Source organism: Octodon degus, unplaced genomic scaffold, assembly GCF_000260255.1.
Source record: "Octodon degus isolate 3935 unplaced genomic scaffold, OctDeg1.0 scaffold00058, whole genome shotgun sequence".
NCBI lineage: Eukaryota > Metazoa > Chordata > Mammalia > Rodentia > Octodontidae > Octodon > Octodon degus.
The window spans coordinates 1,673,568-1,700,107 of record NW_004524634.1 but is presented as its reverse complement, the minus strand read 5'-3'; the positions used below and the strand labels follow the sequence as shown (position 1 = coordinate 1,700,107).

Below are 26,540 nucleotides of genomic sequence, written 5' to 3'. Positions count from 1 at the left end.
ACCAAAAAGATCGCAACTATTTCAAAGCACTAAAATTAAACTTCCCTATTTCTTTTTCAGAGCCCACAATGTTGAATTGGGCCACATAGTCTATAAGCAACTCACCTTAGTTCTCAACAGCATTAGGAGAAGTAGATCTTTCTCTGTAAATATGAAGATGCAAGAAATCACTCCCCCACATGAAAAGATGCACTATAAGGGGCCAGGGAAATAGCTCAGTAGAATAAACGCTTCCCTGACAAGCACAAGGGCCTGAGTTCAATCCCCAGTTCAAAAAAACAAAGATGCACAATAGGAGAACGTCTGTGAGAATTTCAATGAGCAGCTGTACTTCTAAGTAGTAGACAAAGATGTGGATAATCTCTGATTGGTGTCTTTTAAGACTAAAGCTGACTCTGCATCTGTGAAACAAACAGCTGCAAGGCAATGAAAAACTATGGGTGCTCGTTTTGAATCTACAATATGCGTGTGGTCAGTGGATTGGATAGAATAGTAAATCAAATGATGGAAAAAATTTTTATTGAGCTGGGAGTTTCACCAGAACTCAGAAAAAGACAGACATGAAAATAAGGAGAAAACAGAAATCTAGAAAACAAAAGTGAAGGACCAAATATATAGGCAATTTCAAAAGAAAAATAATAAAAGGTTAACATATAATCAAAGAAATAACTAAAAGCAAGCTTTTGATCTGAAAAGTTTGAAAACATTAACTTCAATGTAATTTAACCAGTATTTATTACAAAGAAAAGTCTCAAAGCAACAGGTAACAATAAAAAGATTACTTACAAAGAATATAAATCCAGCTTCATGTTTTACCAATTACAAGCAAACAGTCAGCATTTGGAGACTTCTGGGTTTTATGGCTTGTGACCCAAATTGTTCATATGCAAAACCATAAACATGGGTGAGAATGCAGATATTATTCTCAGACACATAATATTTTGTTTTGTGGTCATACCTCTCACATGCCCTTCCTGGAAAAAGATGGTCAAAGATCCTCTTCTCCTAGATAATAACTACATCAAAATAAAAATCCAGAACTGTAGGAAAGATATAGTGTAGGAAAATTAGTGATAAAATGTCCAAGTGATAATGTGCCAATTAAGTTATATTAGTAACGTGCCAAAAATAATAAAGTAAAATTTATATATAAAAATAGTGTAATGGGGATGTGAAATCAGATTATAGTCATATAAACTGCTAACTGGGGACAAGACAAGGAAGTAAAAGTCTACTTAATATCTAATCTAACTGAACTTCAAATTTCACTCTTAACAGTAGTAGGGAAAAATACTGTTTTAAATTTAAAGATAGTCATCAATAATTTTAAAAGAAAGTGCCTATATTCTGAATCACTACAAGGGAAAAGTGGTCAAACATGATTCCTATGCAAAGAACAAAAATGGGAAGCTACAAAAAAAAAAAGCATTTGTAAAATGTTCAGTAAACACAGTGTTCACTTCTCAGGAATGGAAAACAGTTTTCTTAGAATTTATATATATTCTAAAATGAGCATATGCAAGTTTTAAAATAACAAATTATAAAACTGTGGGAACTGCTATGAAAGTTATTTATGTGTATAACACACCACCAGCCAAATTCAAAGGTAGGTGAAAGCCCTGGCTGATGGAGAACACTGTGAAGTGTCGCCCAGCAGGCTTTAGCACTAATCAATAGACTTGCTATATGTAAGGTCATAACATGGTTACTCAGGTGGACGTGCAAACTCAGACTCCCAAAGTCCAGTCTTCCATAAAGCTGTACTTCTGTGAGTAAAACATCAAAAATAAAAATGGTTTAAGCTGTGTATTTATAACTTCATAGAGTTTCCAGTTTAAATATTGTTTGCTTAATTTAAAAAATATTGTTCTCGATTTTCAAATGCTCATTTTATAAAACTTGGAAAATTATAAAATAGAAAATATTTATCTGTAACCCTACCACTCTCTAAATGTCTCAGTGTATTTCCTCTGTAATATAATCTTGTTGGAAGGGTTTTTGTCTAAAAACCCAAAAACCATCAAAATGTAAGTGGATGGATAAAGAAAGGTCACATTTTTGTCATAGGAGATGGACTCGTCCTGTGTTTTCAGTTCTCTGAGCTTTGCTTTACCTCTGTGTGCCTCAGTGTCTTCACCTAAGGTGAGGGTTATCTTCCATCCAGTGAGACTCAGTCTGCAAACTGCTAATTTCAGAGGTATCTGTCAGAAGTTCTCAGGACAGAAAATGATCTAGAAAAACAAACACACTGATAGTGTTTACATGCTCTGGCTATGGAGGGTTTGAAGGGATTATGGTTCAAAGACTCACCAAGAAAAAACAGTTTTTTCCTTAAGGGTAGTTTGTAGGTTTCCTGCCAACCACTCTTTCTAGCAATTTTGATATTTATTAAGAGAATAGGGACCCACAGAGAGAGCAGAGGCGGTCGCCTTGGGCTCCAACGGGGCTGTTCCTCCAACAAAGCCGAAACAGAATTCCCCAACCAGTGGTACTCATCTCGACATTCCCCAGCCTGCACATTCTGACTCAGAGTTTGCTGATGACAGCCACACACAGATACATCCTTGTTGACTTTGTGAATAGAAATTGGATCGGGGTGTTCGCAAAATGCTGGTTGACACCCAAGAGGATATAATTAGAATAAGGGGCTTTCTGGCTTGAAGATATTAAAGAAATGCTCTGTCTCTTTGAAATCACATTATTACAATATTAAAAGAAAGGGGCGAGCCTTGGCTCCATGCTTCAGAGCAAAAGCATGACCTGCAATTTTTTTTTTCTTAAAATTACTAAGGCCAAGAAGGAGCAGCCTAGGGGCTGAGGGATAGGGTCATGCAAAGCCAAAACTCAGAAGCAAGGAGGCAGTCTATCCAAGGCATGTCCCTTCTGTCTCTCTCTCATTTTAACCCATAATAAATCTAAAGTGCAGATTGGCAAATTAGAGAATCTCATCTTCATCTCCCTCCTTATGTCTTTTGGGAGAGGAGGTGGGATTCCCAAGTGGGAGCTGGGATGCAGGTCACAGGCTAAGTTGAAATGTGTATATAGCAGGTCTCTAGGTGGACATATCCAGACTTTTTAGTCCATACTCCACATGACTTGGTAGAGGTTTTATTTTAGGTGCGGAAAGCCTCTTTGCTAATTAGAGTTATTTGCCTTGAGACTGTGAGTTCTTTCAATTCTAAAGTACTGTCTGAGGATTTCATGGTAATCCCTGACTTGCTTATTCTCCAAAGGAAAGAGCAGTCTGGTCTATGGGAGGTGCCCGTTGAGCTTGTCTTACTCCTCTTCTCCCAAACACACCAACTCTAGAATGGGCTTGTGGTTTAAAAAAGGCAGGAGCCCTTTAAGGGAGCCAACTATGAGTTCAGGTTGCAGCACTGCCATATACTAATGAAGCAATGTTCAACACATGGCCACCCTGCGCTTCCCTTTCCTCATCTGTAAAACAGAGTAGTAATGAGCCCTCACAGGATTAAGCATCCACTCTAAATACTGACCACATGCCTGGCAAGTACAAGGTCCTGGGTTCAATTCCTAGTACCAAAAAAAAAGTTAAACTTATAAATACTGGCCACAATGCTTGCAGTTAGTACAACAATTGATGAACAGTAACTACTATTAGTAATAATTATTGTCATCATAGTCCAACCTCAGAAAATCCACATGGGGTTAAAACTCAGGTATTTCAAATGGAATAAGAGCTTGGCAATGTAGTATTGTGTTCATATTATCTTTTTCTTCTTGTTGTAATAGAAAAAGTGGCACTGAACATGGTGCACACTCTTGGCTTTTCCTTCAAAACAAGCACAGCAGGATGAACCTTGCTGGGGCCCAGTACATCCAGTGAGTCTGAATCACACACATACACACACATACCAGTAACCATTGTCTTTATAGGAAAGTAGAAACATAGGTTGTCTGCCTTCTTTTTAACCAGTGCCTTTCTTTGAATTTGTTTCTAGCACATCCAGAAGAGGGAACTGATAAAAGGATATTAAACTGGCTCAGATGTTTCCTTGGGTTCCCTCATCACCTTGCTCAAAGCTGTAAATGTAGTTCACAGCACTGCCCTGAACTGGAAGCTCCTCGTCTTGGGCTTGAGTGTGACTCAGCCCAGAGTTTCAGGCTCTGGCAGTGGCATGCGTAGGGGAAGGCATGGCGACATCTTGGGAACCAGCACCCAACCCATTACTTTTTTTTTTTTTTTTTTTGGCTGGCGCAGCCCACCCTGAGGGCGGGGCTGGCACGGCATGTGGTGCCAGGGATCGGATCATGGTCCCCTGCACTTGCCTAAGCAGGTGCTTTAGACCGCTGAACTATCTTGCTGGCCCCAACCCATTACTTCTTAGTTAACCATCATCCATAGACATACAGAAATCTCTTTTACATCCACTTATATTTTTCAGCCACTGCTCTCTTGTGAGAATAATAAGTTCCATATGTATGGCTCCCCAGTCCTCCCCCAAATAAACTCATACTTCCTCTTTTCCGTCCTAGCAGTGTTCCTTTCCGATTACTAGAAGCTGTTTAACAAGTTAAGTGTTTTCCTTCCTTCCTTCCTCCAGCATGATTTGTAGATTTTAATCATGCACCTTCTCAGCATTTATCTTGCTGGACTTGAATAGCATCCTAACTTTCACAGCTTTTTAATTTCTCAAATGAGATATCTCTATTTTGAGAAGATTTCAGTTATTTTCTAGGCATGGCCATTTGCTAGGTTATCTAAACTCAGTTATTTTAAACTCTAAAAAAGGGTTCAGTAGTGCTTGCTCTCTAGGGAAGTACTGATGTTTAAAAAGATAATTCAGTGGCCCTGCCCTTACATAGGGATACATTTTTAAAATCAGGGAAAGGGGTCTCCAAGATAACTCAGCCATCTGAAGCACCTGCTTAGGCGAGCTTAGGCAAAGCACAGGGTCCTCAGATCAATCCCTGGCACCACATACCATGCCAGCCCTGCCCCCAGGGTAGGCTGAGCAGGCCACAAAAAAAAAAAAAAAAGAGAGAGAAAGAAAATCAGGGAAAGGTAAAAATCAAACAGGGTCAAAACTACCTGGTGTTGAGAAAGACTGCTAAAGAATTAATAAATCTATGTTCAAGGGTTGGAAAAATATGCATACAAGTTTCTCTTAGCAAATTGAGCATCTTGAGGCTGGGGATGGACGTGAGAAAAACGGACCTTCACACACCCCATTCACCCAGTGGACTAGCAAGAGGAATTGTAGCACTGTGGCATTGTGTTATAAGTGTAAATCAAGCACAGAATTACATACTTTTCTCTTTAACCACTGAGATAAAATAACGTTCCTTCTCTCAAATAATGGTACTGTTGTATATCTGTTGCCATCCTACTTGTTATTTAAAAGTCACTGTTCTCGATCTTAATAGTGAATGAGTTCCATGGTTCTATTTAGCTCATCTGCACTACACACACACTCCTCAGAAACAGCAAAGTGAGTCCTCCTCCTTGGTCCGAGGCACTTCAGTGAATTTCCTCCTCCGCCTCAGATGCAACTGGGGTCACTCTGCTCTGCTCTGCTCACTTCAGCTCATTTGAAAACTGTCCCCCAAATTGTTTTACAGGAGTTGCCCTTAGATTCTCTTCTCCAAGGGTCTTTCCTCTCTCTGGCAAAGGTCATTGGCATTGCCATGCTAGATGCTGACAGTGCCCTTCCTTTAGGATCATACATAATTTTTTTTAAAAACCTCTATAAAGATTGTTCTCGCCAGCCCTCAGCCCCAGATGCAGCCACGGCCCTGTTCACCAGTGTCTGTTGGACAGGCACCTGACTCCTGGACAGTTCACTACTCTACTCCCCATCGTGCCCCTTATGCCCCCCGTGGGGAGGCCTCTGCCACAGCCTTCCCTTCACACAAGGCTAAGGTTGCAAGGTCACATGTTGCCTCCCAGCCTGGAGTTCTGTCCCCATAAACAGGACCTGATGCAACCCTGAAAGGAGGCTCTGCTTCCCAGAACTGAGCTCTCCAACCCCTTGGCCTCCCATCCTCTCCTCACCTCCTTGGGGACGGCTAAGGATGCCTCTCGTCACTGAATCTACTGCCTTTTCATCCTGACACTCAAGAGGCCTTAGTCGGCTTTGCCATTGTAGTGTCTGAAAATATTTGGGCTCAGGTTGCAAGCCCTAGCTGAACACTCCTAAGGAAAAGCCAGACATGATGAAATGGTCGCAAAGTTAGCCATGATGCTCGAGGAAGTAATGAAATGACTATAAATGATGTAAGCTTTGCAGTGATCAAACATGTTCACAGCTTTTGACAGCTGGGGAAGAGAGTAAAGAGCTGTGGCCTCAGCTGGCTCTCTCCCACCAACCAGCTTGGCAGAAAGTCCAATTAGGGCTGCTTTTCAGGGGTGATTGCGCTCAGTGGTATGGCTGCTACTCCCCCAGGAGTAGGGCCATCGCCTCTGTCCAGATGGTGTCTCCCAGGTTCTTCATCCACCCCCAGCCCCCCATTGTGAATTGAATCTGGGATTTCCTTGCCCCTCAATTGCTATTCCAGACCCCCTTCCTGTGAGTAGGGCTGGGCTCCAGATCCTATTAGTGAGTCTGTGGTCTCTGGGCAAAGTTTTCACAGCTCCCCAGGCAGCAGTGGTGTCTGCAAGACATGTGTTTGGTTCCCATGTTGGAGGGGCCTTCATAAATTTCATGACATCAGGAACTGAAAGCAGCTTTGAAACTCCAGCTGCTGGTGAGTATGTAGTACAAGAGCTGTTCTGAAAACTGGAGCATTTGCTTTTCCTATCAGCCCCGAGCTAATCAGATGTGGTGCCTGGAGGAGTCGGGCCCAGAGTCCCCAGGGCCAGCAGGAACCAGCCCTGCCCTGCCCTCCCTTACACTTGAATGGAAGGCCTTCTTTGGAAGGCTCTCCTGGCCCTTAGTGCCTGTCTGTGCTGCATGTTGTACTGTCACTTTCCATCTCTAGGCCTTTCTTCTGTCTCTTGATAGTTCCTTGAGTTCTCATAAAGAAAAGGAAAAAAACAAAGAGGGAGAGGGAAAGAGTGAAAAGTAGAGGGGAAGGAAAGGAGGAAGATGAAAGACTGGATCATCTTGGGAAAGAGGTTGGGAATTTCAGGTTTCTTTGCAGCTTTTATTTTTATAAAGTAACTAGAGGCAATTTGAGCCCCACTGAAGAGATAGTGCCCAAAGTTACTGGGCAAATCGTCCCCATAGGCCTGCCCTGCCTCAGTGTATAAGACGAGGTAAGGAAGGCACCTGGCACCCAGCAAGTGCTCAATACTAAGTGGTAGCCAGCGCCCGCTGCCCTCCCCCGCCTTCCCCAAGTTGCTTGCCTCCTTGTCAATAAGAAGAGTCATTTACTGGGATTGACTATGCAGTAGTGGTGAAGATTTCTTTAGATCCTGGTGGTACCTAAAGCGAAATCCTTTATAGGCTCCCAAACAAGAACAACAATTTCTCCCCCATCACGTGTGGCATGCTTTGCACTTTTTTTTTCTTTTCAAAGTTTTATTGATAAACATATAGCAATGAGACAGTTTCAAATCAAATCGAAAGTACAGTTTCAACAAATAATACACTGCATATATTCTTCTTAGTGGTTAATTGCTGTACAAGATGCAGACTTGTGATCCTACTTACAAACACCATTAGAACAAATCATTCTATTCATTAAGAGAATGCAACTATATATCTATCCCAACCACTTTGAATACACAGATCCAAAATGGACATTCATAGTAATATCCCAATTTTTTTAAGTTCCGTTGTTGAATATTATAGGTGTGTAAACTCAGCAAAATATTCTAAAAGAGTCCAGTAGCCCATAGTAGCATTGGGTCTTCTGTTTAACTGGCAATGTCAGAAATTATTGACCTGAGTCCCCCACAGCTCAACATAACAACATGGCTTTACTTCCTATATTTTGTCTTCATACTTTTCTACTGGATGGTTAAGACCAAGGTAAAGCAGGACCTGTGCAACAAGAGTTGTAGCTTTTTGGTCTGAGAAGGTCAGTGAAATGCCCTCAGGATTTATCCTGAGATCCTGTACCTCAGATTGTAGAATCTTTGTCAGCGGCAGCCATGTGGATGAGTCACGGCCAATGCTTGGCCAATGTGTTCTCTGTGAAAGCCTGAGAGAGTGTCTTCTCCCCATGTGACTCTCCTTAGGCACACTACGTCATCGATCACTTTCCTCTTTGGCCCCATAATCTTCTTGATCAGAAAATTTGGGACACTACCGAGGTACATGACATTACAGTACAAGTTCTCGTATGTCCTGAGTCTTAATTGACCTTAGAAGGCTAGGGCCAAAATGTTGGCTTTCCTTGTAGCCCTCCTTTTTCTCTAATTTTGGTCTGCAAACTTAGGTTGTTAACCATCCAGAAGACAAGCTTATTGTTATTATCAAACGATTTAGGCTATCAAGCTTAACCTCACTATCTCACTGCATCTCAAACATCCTAGGCATAATAAGGAACAGGTATTTTTCATCAAGTATTGATATGTTGAACTTTAAGTCCCTACATAATATGATAAAAAACATTTAAAAATTAGATTATATTTTAAAAATAGGATAAAGAATTCTATGCTTCTCATGTTTGCACATAAGTCCAAAAATCTCACCATATACATCCTTGAAGCAGGACAGTCCCACAATATTCCTTTTCCTGTCTCTATGCTTTGCACTTTTTATTGGCCCATTTTCTGTTGCTATAATAAAATAGCTGAGACTAGATACTTTGAGGTTTGTTTAGCTCATAGCTGTGAAGGCTGAAGAACTTAGCACCAGCATCTATTCACCTCTAGTAAGGGTCTTTTGGCTACATCGAAACATGGTCCATGCCATACATCTCACATGGTGAGACAAGCCAGAGAGAGCTAGGGGCTAGGATTAATCCTTTCATTTTAACCCATTCTTGTAGCAAACAGTTGGGGTCCAACAAAAACTGGGTCAAGCCCTTCTGAGGGCAGTGTCTTCAGTGACCTTAGTGCCTTCCATTAGGTGCCACCTCTTACAGGTGCCACCACCTCCCAACACATCCTTGGCCTGGGTCTCTAGCATGTGACCCTTTTGGAGAAACACTCAGGCCACCTCCAAGCCATAGCAGCAGGGCTTTAGTGACGTGCATTAGGCCACAAGCTTGCCCAGCGTCCAGGCCCTGTGCGGGCCCCACGGCGCCTGAGCCTGCCTCGTCTGTGGGTGGCTCACCCTGAATGGTCCCTGTGAGACCAGAGCAGCTGCAGTGCTGCTCTCGCTCGGTGGTGCTGGGCGGCCTGCACCTCCCTGGCTGCTCACTTCTTAGACACAAACCACATCCCGTGTATGAAAGCCTGTCGCACGGTCCACACCTGCCACTATGTCTGTGGGAACAGGACACTCCGGCACTGGCTGTTGTGTTTGGGGCGGGGTGGGGGGGGTGGGGGCAGTACTCTGTGCAGACAGCTTGAACTAAATGCGCCTTTGCACAATGCTTGTGATCTACAGGAAGCACACACAGCGCAACAGAAACAGCTTATGTTTGTGTGTTTGCGCTTACATGGTCCTTGCTAAGTGATGCACTGAGGATAGGTTTTAGACTTTAAGATAACTATTATAATATATTTTGAAAAAGTTTTAAAAATTGTATTTAATAACTAGGAGATATATATTTGTGATAATCAACAGGAATTGAGCGCCCTTTGTCCTCTCTTTGCCCTTCGACTTGAGGTGGCCTGGTGCAATCATGGGGGCTAGAGGTGTATGTTGTAAGCCTCAGGCTCCACACTTTTGTCCTGGTCTCTGACTGCACAGGACAAGCTGCCCTCTATTACCTGCCATCGCTCTGACCACTGCTTGATGTCTGTTTGTTAGCCTGGCCCTTCTGAACTCTTAGAGCTGCATGAAGTATGTGCAGTGAACATGGGTGGTACTTCTGTGTGTGTCTTTAGGGTGGGTGCTGCCTACCATACTGTGTGAAAGCCCCTTCAAAAGCACAGAGAAGGGAAATTGCTCACTCACTGCAGAATTGGGAACAACTGAGCCTGTCCTGTGTCTGCGTGAACGGTATAATAGCTGAAGAGCCATGCATGCTTGCTTAGACTGCTGGGGCACAGAGTTGTATTTATCACTCAGCTGGAGCATGTGCATGCAATTTTCTGATGTTGCTTTGTAAATTAACCTGATACCTGACCTCTGCTTTTTGCTACTCTGTTTTCCTCTGTTCCATCTCTCCCTCTCATCGCCTAATTCTGTTTCTTCTTCTTTCTCCCTGCCCGCCCCTTCCATCTCTCCTTTATCTGTCTCACACCTCTTTCTCACTTACACTCCCTATTTGTACTACCTATTTCTATAAAGCCTCTGAAGGAACTTCTGATAAGCTGCAAAGTACTCACCATTAGAGTAATTTTGGCAGAGTCTACTCTCCAGGCAATTTTGAATGAAGGCAAGCCCAAGAGTCAGAGCGAGGTTTTTCTTTAGTTTGTTTCCATTGACCAACACTGCTGCAAAGAATCTCAGCAGATTCCAGTGTTCGCATCACACGGACGCTTCAGTGTTTGAGAAACTGGATGATGACCAACTCCCAAAATGACTCTCTGTAGAAATCCTATTGTTTTATCTTCTGAGAGAATGTTTATTTTTCTCCTTTGTTGTCTGTGTGTCCCAGTGTCCATCAGAAACATCTACAGGACAGATGTTACTGTATAGCAGTTCTATCTCAATAAATCTGACTTTTAAAAACTTACTGGGGGAGCTTGTCACACAGATTCTTGGGCTCCTTGCTCCAAAGACCCTAAATTAATAGGTGTGAAGTGGGGCCCGTGACATTGGCTTTCTGGCATGCTCTGCAAGAGGAAGTCGGTGGTCAGTACGCAGACTGCTCTTGGAGGAGCTGGGCTCCGAGTGCTGACAAAGGTGGTCTTTAGCGCTTTGCGGTTGTTCAACACATTCACAGTGGGGCTGTAACTCATATATCTTGCTGCCAGGCAGATTGAACCACCAGCAGTACATGGATGACTGTCCCATAGGGCAGTTTTTAAAATTAGTTTTATTAGTAAAAGACTGATAGAAGTAATTAAAGCCATTTGGGTTTGTGTGTGTGTGTGTGTGTGTGTGTGTGTAACCAGGGATTGAACTCAGGCCCTTGCGCTTGCCAAGGAAGCGCTTATTCCACTGAGCCATCTCCCCGGCCACAATCCATGTGTTCCACCGATGGTATAAGCTACCTGATGGCACAGTCATGAATGCAGCACCAGTGGCCGAACCCAGTGGAAACATGTTAAATACCCTTTGAGCTTATCAAAAGCCTTTTTGAACATGTATATCAGATTAGATCTGCTAGTTTCTGGCTCTTTCACCTCCCAGCATTTATCTGCCCCTTGACCATCTCCATGAACACAGAGAAACCAATGATGTGAACCACAGCGAGCTTTCCTGCCTCTGGTTAGCTTCCACAGCATCCACTATGGAGAGAAAATAGGGTTGTTCCTCTGCCCCTGCCCCAAGCCTTGTGATCGTGGTGAGCCACGGGCACTGGGCCCCAGCAGTGCAGAAGCTGCTGCTCCACAGGATCCTGCAGCAGAAGCCTGGGGGTGACAACACCACCCGGCTCCAGGCTTTGTTGCTTATGCTCACATGGGAGAGTAACTGTCACTAATAGCTAAAGGGGACATTCTGACCTTTGGTTACACTTCCCTGAACTTGGAGGAAGAAAGAGTGAATTACCGTAGGGCTTTTATGCAGGGGCAGGAGATTCACATTTTAGGATTATAAATGAGGCTACTAGGAGCCAACAGCTGAGTGGTTTCTACCAGTTTTGTAGCGTGTAGATTGTAAGCATGACCCCAGTAAACCTCGGAGCCACCCATGGGGTAGGTAGTCACCCCCTCTAGTCTTGCAGATTCAAAAGCCAGTCGAAGCCAAGCACTTCATGTCCGGGTGGCAGAGACAGGAGTCAAATCCAGGCCCCTCTGACTCCAAAGCATGGGCTTTTCTCCACCACACATGCTCTTGCCTTCCACATCAAGGGTTCTATCATTTTTTTAGCCTCTGCTTTTTCTACTCAAATGACAAAATTTCTAAAATTATGATACTTCTAGGAGGAACTCGTAAATAGAAAGACAGCACCTTAGTAAAACTATCACTGATAGTCTAAAACTTCACAATAGGAAATGATATTCCCTGAGTGTACAAGAGCTCCAGGAATATTTCTTTTCCAAACACTAAGGTGTAAAAGACTCATTCCACAATTTCCCGTAACAAAAGCATGAGTAGCTATGAGCAGAGAAGCAATGGAAGCCACATCTTCCATGCCAAGGTGCAAGAGATCCCCGTACGCCTCGGGGCTTACTTAGACAGAATAAGGCTGTGACACAGGGCAAGATAAGCCAAAGGGCACAGCAGAGTGAATGTGACACAACCCCTGAAGTGGGTAGCTGTTTCTACTCCTCTCTGAAAACAGAGAAGGATGCCCCTGAAAGGTTCAGTGGCCCCACCTCAGCCTGTGAGCCTCGTGGCAGTAGGGCTTGGAGGAGGACCTAGCTCTGCCCCTTCCTGGCTTCTCCAGCAAGACTGTGCTGCTCTCAGGGGGATTCCTTTGCTTTAAGTAACCTTGGTAGCCTCAGTCCTAGATCTAGCACTGAGAGAAGCCCTGCTTCTGGGTTGGGATGTGCCCTTCCCACATTTCCTCAGCTCAAAATCTCATTTGCTTTTTGCTAGTTGAATCACACTCTGCAACACCACTTTGGAGACCCACTAATTTCACTTACCATGTATTGTGAACATATTTTACATCACTGACTATTTGACCCCTCCATCAATTTACTGATTGTAGACTCCCTTGTACCATTCTGGTGTTTTACTTTGAAAATGGATTTTCTTGAAGTCTATCTTTAAAAAAAAAAAGAAAAGAAAAGAACCCCTATCACTTTGCAAAAGTGAAATCAGGTAGCTCTTGGGTTAAAACAATAAAATTACTCTGGTATCTTTTGGATTACACAAAATCCTTTGAGAGAACTGTTTTGTTGTCTGGAAGAAAAAAAAAAAAAAAAAAAAAAAACATGATGGAAGTATGGTGTCCTGCACTGAAATTAGTGCAGAAGTGAGAGTTTCTAAGAGGTTGTCCAATGGAGACACAAAGGCTCAGCCATCAGGGCTCCGCCCTCCATGGTACTGGGGACACATGGGGCAGCCATGCCTGTATCAACCTGTATCTGATCCCAGTGTTTCTTCTCTCCCCAGCAGAACCACCCGTGGCCGCAGCAGTGGTATCACATTTTAACGACTGTCCAGATTCCCACACTCAGTTTTGCTTCCATGGAACCTGCAGGTTTTTGGTGCAGGAGGACAAGCCAGCATGTGTGTAAGTATCCCTTAGTGCCCTGTACTAATGGGCTGGGGATTATTCAGCACCTGATTCAAAAGGCATTTGAGTATAATTCACTATTTAGAGTTCTTAGAGGGCAAGGCACTGGCTGGGTACCTTTGAAGAACCAAGTGTCTTACAGGAGGTCTCTCCATTCCAGCATGGAGTCCACGCAAGTACGTGCAAGGTATTCACATATGTAAGTGATCCCAGAGCAAGGCACAATGCATACATAGAGGCGCATGCCCTACATGACGGCTTCCATGCCTGGTTGAGCCCGTGGTCAGCCAGCGTGGGAAGAAAGGCCTTCAAGGAAAGCTTCCCGAGCAGGTGACAGGTTTGATGAGTGTGGCAAGCCAGAGGCTTGTTCCAAACCTGGAGTGCCAGGATGGGTAGAGTGGCTGCTACATGTCAGGCTGTTACAACTGGGAGACAGAAGGAGACAAGGTTGGAGGCCAGAGGCTGTCAGAGATAAGCCTTTACCTTCCTAGCACTGAATGCTACACGTTTTGGAAAGAGATGTTTTAAGACCATCTATGCATAATTGAATGCTATTAGGCAGACCTATCCTCCACCTTGACACTGTGGATATTTGGAGCTAGAGGGCTCTTTGATTGGGGGCTGATCTGTGCACTGAAGCATGTTAGCTATTCTCTACCCACCACATGCCAGTGTCACCATCTCTTCAGTTGTAATAGTTAAAACTGTCAGTCCCCAGTTAACAAGCAGTGATCATATGAAATTGTCATTCTTACAGGTCAAAAGTCCGTAAGGTTACATAGCCTAACCTAAAAGTACCACAAACAATACTGTCAATAAAAACTGTTATTTATGGAGCTTTTGCTTTATGCCAGGCACTATTTGAAGCATACTTTGTGTGTTAACTCATTTAATCCTCATTATGAGTTCATGAGTTAGGCACAGAGAGCTTGGGCTGTGACCAGGTCACAGAGCAGAGCTTAGACTCTGGCTCCTGACGCTGAGCTCTTAAGCATGAGAGTTAAGATGCCCTAGCTCAGGAGGGACCAGGACTGCCTGCTGGGGCCAGCAGTGGGGCTGGGGGACTTTCCTTGTCCTGAGGCATGGCTGGGTATCTCTGAGCATCACCTGAGAGGAAAAAGGGAGGCATGCTGGCCACCTTCCTCGTGGGAATGTCCGCAGCTCTAAGGACTTCCCCAAGGAAGAGCCCTCCCACCCACTCCAGTAACACAAAGCACAGTGATGCTGATGATAGTAGACACTTTCATTATTCATGATTATCATGCTTATTAAAATGCACATTAGAGGCCTCTGGGGGACTGATGAGATTGTTTTTATTAGTACTCGGGTCGTTGTGGAAAAACACTGGTCCTGAAGGGGAGTTTGGCCTCTCACTCCACATAGCTGAAAGCCTCCCTGGACACCAGAAAGAAGGCTCTCTTCCTGCCAGCAGGGAGCTGAGAGTCCAGCACAGTCCCCATTGTGCACTGGGCTATGTGTTGGAAGACTTTCCTGGGGTTTTTTTTCCATGAGGTCAGGTGCTAGTGTAAACCTCCAGCAGGCTGGTGGCCTGTAGCTGCAGCCATCAGACCAGCAAAGCAATGATTGTTCATTGGCCACCAGAAGCTTCTGAGGCCAGGAGTGAGCAACTAATCTTCTGACCCTCCTAGTCTGGGCCCAAAGAAGATAACTGTCCATCAAAGTCATATACCATGACATCTTGGAAGTCAGGATGATCAGCCGGCTCTCTCCCCAGTTATAACTATTTCCATTAGTAAGAATCGTAATCTCTCAATAAAGGCCACAGCTTATGCCAGGCATGGTCCCCGCACTCCCCAGTCTCTCAAGGAATCCTTGTGACTTCCTTTTCCAGCAGGGATTATCACCCTCATTGTAGAAGTGAAAAAATTGACTCAGAGAAAGTAAGAAGTTTGCTCAGAGTCCCAAAACTAGAAAGTGGCAAAGGTGAGATTCAGTCCCATAATTCCACCCCCAAAACCCACACTCTCACCTACTGTCCAAAGGGTACCCTGCTTCAGTTCTCAGAATTCACCTCAAATCACTAAGCTCATTTTTCCCAAGGAAGATGTTGGGGTCGTTCCCCTTGCATATAAAACTTCCTCCAGAGAAAGATTAGGGTCATTCCCAAGTCAGGCCCCTGGCCACAGGCTCTTAACAGCTCCTTCCTATGGGCCAAGTGCACAGAATGAGAGACAGTGAAGACACCCTGACAGCCTGGGAAGAGCTGATCATTGGGGAAGGCATGACAGTGCAAACACTTACTGCCTCTTTACCTCAGTCCTCCTGCTGCATCTTGGCAGGCCAGGGAAAGCATTCAACCCACAGATAATGGTGTATGTAGCAGTACGTGATGCTCCATACTGTACTTCAGTGGCTTTAATTCGTTGTCAGCATTTCAGAAGTCCAGTCCCATGTATCCCTGCAGAATAAACAGAAGAATGACAGCACTGGCTGGGACTCAGGTGTGCCCACCACCTCCACAGATAGGCTTGCCCTCTCCTGCTCTCTGGTCCCCACCTCTCTCCAATACACTCCAACACCACAGCAGAATGCTGGTCCCCAGCATCTGCTTAGCATAACCACCAGGCTGCCAGTTACCTCTAAGAGCAACGAGTATTCAGCCTCAAGTCAAGATTCTCTGAAGGCCCTCCTGGCTCTGACACATGGCATGATGGGGGCAGAGGACATACCATCCCACCTGCTTAGTGCTCTAAGGCTGCACAGCCCAGCAAGCCAGCCCTTAGCTCTGGTGCAGGGTTCCATTTGTCCCACCCCACCCCCTTGCTGGCTCCTAAGCTCAGGAAGACAGGACCACACCTATACCTTCTTATATTTACAGTAACTAGAAGAATGTTCTAATTAATTCCCACTAGACCAGAACCTGTATGCAGAGAAAACCAGAACATTCTGTCCCTGCTCTTAAGAACCACCCAAGCTTTGGGAAGCTGACACATACAATGCTCTAGTCAATAAAACTGACATACCTTGAGGTACAGTGCCATCTGTCACAACCTGATAAAGAACTCAGAGTGGGCCAAGATCATGGCCTTGAAAGAGAGCTCTCTTTCTAAAATACTGCCATTTTAGAGTCTCTTCCGCAAGAATGATCTTTAGATCTCCAGAAGACTTCAAATGACATTGTGTACGATAAAGTGGGGAACAGCAATAAAAGTTAAAACAAATAACTAGCTAATAAAAATCATCCCCAAACATTTATGCTTCAGATGAGCCCTGGATTGTCCATCTGCACATTTATGGCTGCCTCTACTAAGTCTCCACTCGAATCCAGTCATTATCAGAAAACAGATGGGAAGAGAATGTGCCGAGACAGTAAGGCTATAGAAGTGTGATGAGGCTGGGACACCAGTTCTCCCTGAGGCAGATTCCTCAAACTGTTGGTCTACTGCATGCAGAAGCCTTCAAACAAAGGAAAACAGTCAGAGCAAGCCACCAGGTGACAAGTTGTAAGGGTTCTCATGTCGGCAACCAGAGACAACTAGTTTGAAGTTTCCCACCTGTCCAGAGCGCTCCCCAGTGTCTGAGCTCCCTGACAACTTTCCCACAGCAAAGTGTGAAAACATGTTGCCATCAGCCAAGTAAAACATTCCACATGGCCCTGGCCACAGTACATTCCAGTAGAATCTGAACAGAGAAGATGCAGCTACCATCAATGACAAGCAGGTGCCCTGTGACCGAGACTCACCTGGGGGGTTTTGGAAGGATGAGTTCCTAGGGACACAGGAGCCACTGTATATGGATCTGCTTTCATCTTGACAACCAGCTGGCGGGAAGGAGGGGGCGATTGCTATGGCATCACTCAGAGCTGCAGGTCTGGAGAAAGTGTGTGTCCTTATCCTGGGCCTGCCTATGTCTAAAGTAGCTAGGGTCACCAGGAAGGATGATGCAGTTAAAGACAGGGATTTGAAGGCCAGACCTGGGCTAAAAGCCAGGTAGGTCTCTTATATAAATGACTTAGCCCCATTAAGCTTCAATTTCTTTGTATACAAAATGGGAGTGCTAACACTTTATGGGCTTGTAATAAGGACTCAGGGACAATAAGCATAGAAAGCAATTGCTGTCTGGGACAAGAGCCATTAGACATGTGGGACTGTTTATATTGTTTTAATTAATTAAGATTTAGTTTCTTAGTCACACTGGCCACGTTTTAAGCACCCAGCACCATCGCATGGCTGGTGGCTCAGGTATAGACTGTTCCTGTCACCATCGCTGAAAGCACTAGGAGATGACACTAGAGAACCTCCAAGCTCAGGTCCCCTGACAGTGTAAGAGCAGATGTTTGGTACTGCAGCTGCCATGGGCACGATCTCCAGCATATCAGCACCACTGTCCCCATGACTCAGGGAGAGCAGCAGGTCCTGCTGAGGGCAGTAGGTCCTGCAATCCTTGGCCCAGAACTGCAAAGGAAGCTACAGCCTGGAGAGATGGTCACATTGGGTGAATGAAGCTCTCGAGAGGCAAGGGCTGGCCAGCCCCGCACACCTGCCCTTGTACCAACTACGCCCCCTCCTGCCCTGGCTCTATGGGATTGTTCCATGTTAAAAGCAAGTCAGTATAAAGCTTGTCTTTAAAACGGATATTGGATTTTTATTATCTCTAAATTTAATCTTATCTGTAAAAAATTTCAAAAACTATTTCAAACTTAGTCTTGGCCCTTTGCACTTTATCTTGGAACCTATGCCAAGAAACTTGGCTAGTAATCAGGTACTCTCTCCAGCCTAGGATACCCCACTGCAACTAGAGATAACATTTCCCGAGCACTAAGAATACCCCCATCCTTTTCTCTACATTTTAGCACTGATGTAGCCCTTCTTTGTGTCAGGCCCTGACTTACTGCTCTGTGGAAGATACTCATGTGATGCTGCTAACTCTAAGAGGTAGGGCTTATCATCATGCACTTTAAAGATGCCGAATCTGTGGCACAGAGAAGTTAAGGAACAATGACAGTTTGGCTGCAGAGTCGGTGCCATGTGGAGCCTACCTTGGGATTCTGTCACTGGGACATCATCTCAAACACAAAGACATATGTATGCAATTATGACCTGGCATTACTTACAACACAACTGGTTATGGCCTAAATGTTTGATAGAGCAACTGCAGTATGTAAGTTACTGTGCAACTGCTTAAAGTGAGTTTTGCAGAATTTTCATAGGCTAGTAAAACAGCGTAGAGAGCTTATATGAGAAATTGATGCAAAGCTGTAAAAATAACTGTATAGAAACTATATAGCTGGGGAGATGGCTCAGTGGAATAAGCACTTGCCTGGCAAGCGCAAGGGCCTGAGTTCAGTCCCCAGTTCCACAAAAAAAAATCAAAACCAACCTGCACTACATAGTGAGGCCCTATCTCAAAAAAGAAAAAAAAAAGGGAAACTATATAGAAATAGTATATAAGAGAAAGTGTATTTGGCCTTCCACTTGGGGTTGGGGTGCAATGATTTGAGCTTTCTTTTTTTTTTTTTTTCTTTCTGACCCATATATTTTCCAATTTTCCCAGAAACATTCATTTGCTAGTTGGGGAAAATTAGTCTTAAGAAAAAATAAAAGTTCAGAACACAGCTCTACATACATTACTATATTTCTCAGCATTTGAAAAGGGTACCAGGAACCAAGTGAAGTGGAGAAGACCCAAAAGCTCTCAATGAAAGAGAAAGGTTCTCACAGGCAGCTGAGTTGTTACATTAAAATTGGCCCACAGCTGCAGTTTTGCACCTAAGAATAGCACCAGCAACCTTTAAGCTTAATCAGCGACAAAAGTGAAAAACCCCTGGAGCCCCTGGCTGAAGCACTTGCCTGTTAGCCCCAGCCTCCACGGGTCCTTTTGCAGCTCCCGACCCCTCCTCAGCTATGCTCTTTCTTCTCTTCCTCTTGCACTTGTTCCTTTTTCTTCTTATTGTGGGGCATCAGCCTGACTGTGGTTCTGGAGCCACAGTTTCTGAATTACAAAGATAAGACAGCGTTGCAGACCCTTATGTTAGACACATGGCTGTCGCTGGCTCCCCAAGCTCACTCTAGACACAAAACGGAATGGTCAAGTGATACATGAAAGTGTTCAGAAACAAAGCTCCCATTCCTCTTTGTACAGTAACTGCTGTTTGTTCAGATTCCTTCCTTAAATTGAAGGGGAGCAACAGCTACCATTTCTCTAGCGTCTGATGTACAGGCCCTGTTTTATAGCCTCCACCCTGGGAAACTATTGAGATGAGGGAGGAGAAAGAGGACCTGGCAGATGTGGGGCTTGTTGGCTCTTGGTTCTGTGCACGTGCATGGCAGTCCTAGCCCATGGCTCTCAGGCTGGCTGCCAGCACAAGGCACCTGGTGCCCACACCAATCAGATAAGCATAGGCAGGGGCGTGGCCTTGGCTCTGGCTGTTTCCAGAGCTTCCTGGGTGATTTCAGTGTGCAGCTGGGTAGGAACCAGTACCTGGCTGAGGTAAGGGAGAGGACAGCACCCAAGTCACATGTGACTCATGTGTAGCCAGGTAAGGTGTCTCCTCCTCCTTCTCCTCCTCTTCCTCCTTCTCCTCATCTTCTTTTTCCTCCTCCTTCTCCTCTTCTTTCTTCTTTCTTCTTTATCCTTTTTCCTTTCTCCACCTTCTCCTTCTCCTCCTTCTCCTTCTTTGGGTGACTTGTGCCTAGAATAATCAACATCATTAAAGCTGATGTTAATAGAAGCTTGGGTGTTTTTTTTTAAGAAAGGATATCACCAAACCCTTTTCTTCCCTCCCCATAACGGGCAACTAAGAAGCAGGATATTGGGTAGAATCAGACCATGCCCTGCAAGAAGAAGCAAGGACAATGGGAAGAGAGGGGACAAATATGGTCATGTGGGGACTCAAAGGGGACAGGGAAAGTCATTGAAGGAGCTATGGGAAAATACATGGATGGGTGACTGGACAAAGAAATGAGTATGTATAATGTGTATCTTTGGAGAATGTGGTCTTCGAAGAGGAGTCTGAGGAGGACAGTAAGGCAGAGAAGGCACGAACTGAGAGCTGGCAGGGGCGGTCAGCCCCTCATTCATTCTGCAGTGTTTCCTGAGTGCCTGTGTGCCTGGCACTGTCTAGGCAGCACGTGGGTTTCATACTGGGCTTGTGGGGTGTGGTGTGACATAACTCTGTGGAGGATAAAGCAGAGATGGCAGATGAGGACCCTGCAGGGAGACTGTGTCATAGAGAAGAAACCAGACACCAAGCTGGAAGGCAGAGGGTAGTCTGTGTGGAGTAAAACCCCGGGGACAGGCGGGAGGAGGACACTCTGCCCAGTATTCTTTAGACACTAACAGCTCAGATGTCTGCATGCCTCAGGCAGTTGGTAATCACCTCCCTGCCTTGAGTCAGGTCTGCTCTCACTTTCCCCTGAGAGGGCAAGAGCCAGTGCCAACTGGATGAGCTTTTTCTCTGCTCCTGCCTTTGAGTAGTTTTAATAAAACCAAACCAAACAACACAAATGAGGCACGCACACCTGTAATGCTAGCTACAGTAGGAAGATTACAAATATGCGACCAGCTTGGGCAACTTAGACCTTGTATCAGAATTTAAAAATTAAAAGAGAAAAGGACTGGACAGCAGCTGGTCACTCCCTGGATCCAGTCCCCACAGCTGTGGGGCAAATAGACGATACACCAGCCCCCTCTTATCACCCTGAGCTGTGAGAGTGAGTCAGTGTTACTCAGATTTGGGTGATCTTAATTCTTCCTCAGGAGAAGACTTCTACTAGATACCCCATACCTCCCCCCATACCTCCCTTTGGTCCTACATGGTTCAGGCCTTGTTCTCCACACCCCATTCTGTAGAGAATCGCATGGGGCGTTTTCTACCCCTCTTGAACCCTCTCCACTTGCTTCCTTACCAAACCTACAGCCCGTACGTACCTTGCTCAGTTAAAACTCAAATGCCTTTGCCCTTCAAGATTAGAGACTAAACCAAAAGCCAGATTTGCTAAGAGTTTACTCTGTAAGCTCCCATCTGTCTTGATCTGCCACGTGGCCATGGATGCCTGGTGAGTGGGAGCGAGCCCAGACTCAGCAGGCCTGGTACAAACCCTTTGGAGTCCTGGAAGGGCAGGGGCCAGGCAGGCAGTGATTGATGTTTTCATGCAACAACTAAGAAAACAAATATATAAGCTTTAACCAAAAACAAGTGTCTGAATTTAAAATAACAACTACTCGGTGGTCCAGGATCAGTAATAACGCAACTATGGTGGCCCTGAGGCCACAGGGCACAATGGCAGGTGTCTTTAGACTGTTAATGGCCTTTTAGTTTTCCTTGTTCATAGAGGTCTTTTAATCAGTAAGTGAAGTTATAGTTGGCTAATCAAAAGGTAGATTCCTTAAAGAGAAAAGTTAAGCTATCATTGCCATATGGAAGAGGCAGAACCTCAGATCCAGCCCAAGATGTGGGCCTGCCCCTCAAGGAAGTAAGTCCTCAAACATGGCAATCAGGTATTTTCAGTAACAATGAAAACGGACTAATGTGTAAGTCATTTTCCTTCTGTGTGCTGGGGGGAAGCTTCTCGTAGAAGGGGACGCCCAGCATCTCATCATGGCTGGGACGCACCCTGGAGAACCGGCAGGTGGGACATCACTGTGCGTGGCAGAAGGCTGTACTGTGGTGAGCAAAACAAGAGACACTCGGAGCAGCATCGTTGCCTTTTGTCGCTGATGCATGCACCGGCACACGTCGGCTGCACACACATACATGTGCCTTCTTAGCGCTGCAGTGGAGGGGGACCAGGTATTGGTGAATGTGAGGACGCCAAGATTCCAGTCCTAAGCAACAAGGTGGTGATGCTGGGCTCACTATCCGTTGTCCCCCACCCAGCTGCACCCTGCCTGGGATATTCCCTGTGTACTTGGATACTTGCAGGACTAATTAAACTTGATGAGGAACGTAAAAAGAAAAAAGAAAAAAACTAAGCACATCCTATGCCTTCAACTCATTTAGCACGCTTACTCTCTCTCATCAGAATTTCTCAGTATACTGCATTGGGTTTGAAAATAACCTGGATCTTTATGAACTGCCAAAATGAAGTTCTTGTCATAAACACTTTTTCTGCCTTTATTTTCTCCCGCAGCTGCCATTCTGGGTACGTCGGTGCCCGCTGTGAGCACGCAGACCTCCTGGCCGTGGTGGCCGCCAGTCAGAAGAAGCAGGCCATCACTGCCCTGGTGGTGGTCTCCATCGTGGCCCTGGCTGTCCTCATCATTACATGTGTGCTGATACAGTGAGTATTTGCTGCCTCTCGGGTCCCAGCAGGGACGTCTGCGGCAGGGCCTCATACCAGGGCCGCCCCAGTGCGGCTGATCGCTGTCAAGTCTGAGTGGTGTTGGCAAAGCTAAAGGAGCTTGGGTGCCTCTTGCACGGGGTGGCAGCCAAGCTGTGGCAAGGTCTGGAGCATCCCGGACAGGTCCCAGCAGTGGGTCTGTGCACTGCTAGAAGCCAGCGTCAATCCAAAGGCACACTCCATCTCCACAGAAACGGTGATGAAGCAGAGCGGCGCTCCAGACAGAACTGGAAACAGCGCCAGCCTCTTGTGGACAATAGCAGAAGTACTTTTTTTCTACAGCAGGAATTTTGTAAATTCTTAAGTCACATCAAAGGCCACTGCTAATATTATTATGGGCTGACAAGCACCACTCTGCATGGATTTTCTTTCTCTGCCATTCCACCTCTCTTTCTCCTCCAAAGTCCAGCTTCTGTGTTGTATCCTCCAGGAAGCTGTTCAGAGCCTCAGACCAAGATCACCTTCCAGGAGTTTCTTAGCCCATTTCCATCCTAGCCCATATCTATTAATGTTCTGCTGTGTCAGAGACTCTGGGAATAGTGTTGTATTCCTGGCACCTGGCACCAGGCCAGATTTATTACCTGGAAATATCTAGAGTCCAAGTCACAGGGCAAACTACCAGGGGATTTGTACCCCTAGGACAAGCACAAGGCATCCACAGGTCAGCTCGGTGCAGGTTGACTCACAGTAGGGACGTAAGTGGATGGCTGGAGTAAGCAGTTTTATGCTAACACCAGAAGCCAGGCTTTAGCCCATTGGAGCTGTCCAGGTTCACACAGACTCCTGTTGGTTTGCTGGTCCATGTCATTGGGACATCTAAGGCACATGCCCCTGCTGCTTGTCAAAAAAAAAAAAAGAGAGAGAGAGAGAGAGAGAAAAGAAAAGAAAAGAAAAGAAAAGAAAAGAAAAGAAAAGAAAAGATGAAGAGCCACAACTTCTACCTCCTCCTCCAGGACCAAGCCAGCACTAAGTGGGAAAGGAGGGGGCTGAGCAAGGCCGAGTTCTTCTTCCTCCCTGAATTCCACTCCACTTGCTTGTATCTTGGGAAACCATGTTTGCAGAAATAGAAAAGCAGTGTTGGCTCAGGTAGGGCACAGTCTGGGCTCTGCCCCTCACAGAGACCTTCCCTAAGAGTGGAAGCCACTTAGCAGGCCACTGGTCTCACTCACCAGGGCTAACTAACTGGTTGTGCTCACCTGGCACTTCTGTAGCTCTATTGCCATAGCCAAAGGGTCCCAGATCCTTAAGAACAAGGCTGGAGGCCCACTTGGACCTCCTTAAAGGGACTGGAAAGCTAACTTCTTCAGGAACAATCCAGGTCCTTGGATAGCATCTCTTACTCCCTGGGAGGCAGTCTGAGGACCTCTCCTCTGTCTCCTCCCAGCCTGTCCTTGCCGGAGTCAAAGCCTTTTTAGGCTGCTAGTTGCTAGGCATGCGGCCCTGCTGAGTTGTACAGTCTAAGGTGGCACCAGTGATCTGGTGCTGGAGGGATCTAGAAGCCTTGATTCCAATGTCCTGGAATACTCATGGCTGGGAAGTGACCAAGGCATGCCAGCCTAGCTAGTGGATATGAGAAAGTGTCATTGATAGGTCAGGAATTAAGAACTTTAAATTCTGGTGTGAGATAAGCTGATCCCAGCCCAGACTGTGTCAGTTAGGAAGACCCACGTCCTAGCAGACCAACAACGTTAGCCTCTCATTTTCTACCTATGAGTGGGGAAGGTGAGGCAAGAAGAACTTTTTAAACTTCCTGTGCAAGACAGGGTGGAAAAAGGGGGGCAGGGGCTAGGGTAGAGACCGTGAAAGGCTACCTAGCACCGAGAGGCACAGCCCCTAGCTTTTTGTTTCCTCCTCTGTCTTTGGGGTCGTGTCAGCTGCAAAGCTTCTCCCAACCCCTGCCTATGGCTGCATAGATTGCACATGTGTTAAGGTTTGAATGCGTGGGAATGAAGCCTTTCCTGATTTCAGCTGCTGTTGTCTCTACACGGCAAATGTTTCTCTGTTCTTTTGAGTTCTGTGGTTGGTTTTTCTAACTGAAAGCTGCTCATTGCTGCCTGCAGAGGGACGTAGGAGTCCTCTTAACTCTGTCACTTCCCAACTCTGAGTAATGTAAGACTATAGAGAGAGGGGATTTCCAAAGCTCAGTTCAGTTCTCAAAGGAGGACTCAAAGCCCTTGTTTGTGAATCAAGTCAGCACCTCCGTGTTTCCTGCTCTGCTTCAGGCTGGTACCTGCTGAATGGACTCTTGGTTCCCCACAGCCCTACCAAGAAGGGGGAGCTGCTTAGTAATTGTTGCAAGGCCATTCCTTTATTTGTAGTTTATGAACTGGTTCTTTAGAAAGATAGGTGGATAAATGACCAGTCCCCCTGGCAGCCAGGGAAGTAGGAGCCAGGTGACCTAGTAGCTCTAGAGCAGAAATGGTTCTGCTATGTTGGGACAGCCAACAGGTACTATTGTTGGTGGCCAGAATCTGCCCCCAGAGAGCCACTGCTGTTTAGCTCCAAACCTCAGAGGCCCCTGTGGAAAGGCTGCTTGGGAGACCAGAGATGCCCAGCCAGGCTTCCTACCAGGCTCTCCTGCCACACTCCAGCTCAGAAGCTCTTCTCTGGCTCTTTGCAGCTGCTGCCAGGTCCGAAAACACTGTGAGTGGTGCCGCGCTCTCGTCTGCAGGCATGAGAAGCCCAGCGCCCTCCTGAAGGGAAGAACCTCCTGCTGCCACTCAGAAACAGGTAAAGGGTGACTTCAAGGGTAAAGAGCCTTTTCTTTCTTAGAAGGTACTACCAGGTAGAGAAATTGAGTCCCTCCTCCAAGACAGGGCCCAAGTTCCAGGACAGTGAGGCCAGGAGGAGGAAAGGAGAGGCTGTTTTACTCTACCAGCTCAGGTTTGGTTCATACTAAGTATGTTTGACCTAGAAGGGAGCTCTTTTATCCTTGCTGGTGACTGTGTGAGCTTTGACATGTCATTTAACATCATACTGTCTCAGTTTTCTTTTTGAAAGATTGTGTTCAAGTTAGGAGAGCACTGACATAGCACACGTCGTGCAGTGCCGGTGAACGTTGTAGAGCTTTCGGTGATAAACAGCCCACTGCAGCACACGTACCACAAGTGTGCCCCCCCCCCCCGGCTTAGTGTGTCCCAGATGGTAGACACATAACAGATATTCACTGTCTGTCCTCCTTTCCTTTGATGAGTGGAAGAGTTTGGCCTACAAAAGGTCTCTAAGAACCCTCCAAGCTTTTAGATCCCATGATTTCCCTTAAATTTAACATTGTTTTTATGAATTTTACCAGTGTCCAAGAAGAAGATGGACATCTGGATATGGGTCCAAATGGCAGCTTCAAAATCACTGGCTTTTGGGCCCTGGCATGGAATAATTCCTGCATCTAAACAGATCCTGAAAAATCTTGGCCACATCAACAAGCTATCCTGGGATATACTTTTGCCCAGTAGAACCCATTATAACCTAAAACTTCCTTTTGAGGAAGTACAGAACCAGGAGACAGTCACCAAAGGCTGATCTACCTGGGCTGTCCTTCCCTAGCAGGTGGCTTTCTGGGCGCTTAGGGTTGCTCAGAAAGGGTAGAGAGAAATAGGCCTGGGAGTCTGACGCTCCTGCATTCATTATCATAATAATCTGACTTGTAAGAAGAGCATGGAGCAAGGTACTTCAAATCTTGCAAGAAAACAAATTCCAACCCAGACTGAGTCTATCCTGCAAAACTCTCTTTCAAATATAATGGAGAAGTGAAATATTTCCATGACAAAGAACAACTAAAGAATTTCATGATGACAAAGCCAAGCCTACACAGACTACTAAATGATGTTCTAGAGAGGGGGCAAATTGACCACAGCCCCATGAATGAGAATGGAAAGAACCCGCCAAATAGGGCAAACAATTAAACAGAGGAGAATAAGA

At 45.5% G+C, this 26,540-nt stretch overlaps 1 protein-coding gene across 4 annotated transcripts in view; it reads left to right on the top strand.

Annotated features, from left to right (window-relative positions):
- Positions 1–26,540, top strand: part of Tgfa (transforming growth factor alpha) — a 94,727-nt gene that overhangs the window by 65,282 nt on the left and 2,905 nt on the right. For 2 of the 4 annotated variants that reach the window (XM_023718478.1, XM_023718480.1), the window contains 3 exons: positions 13,200–13,317; positions 22,413–22,562; positions 25,243–25,352. In XM_023718478.1, coding sequence (XP_023574246.1) covers positions 13,200–13,317; positions 22,413–22,562; positions 25,243–25,352 — 378 coding nt within the window. Of the gene's footprint in view, positions 1–13,196; positions 13,318–22,412; positions 22,563–25,242; positions 25,353–26,540 lie in introns of all 4 variants that reach the window. The other 2 variants (XM_023718476.1, XM_023718479.1) reach the window with 2 other exon arrangements.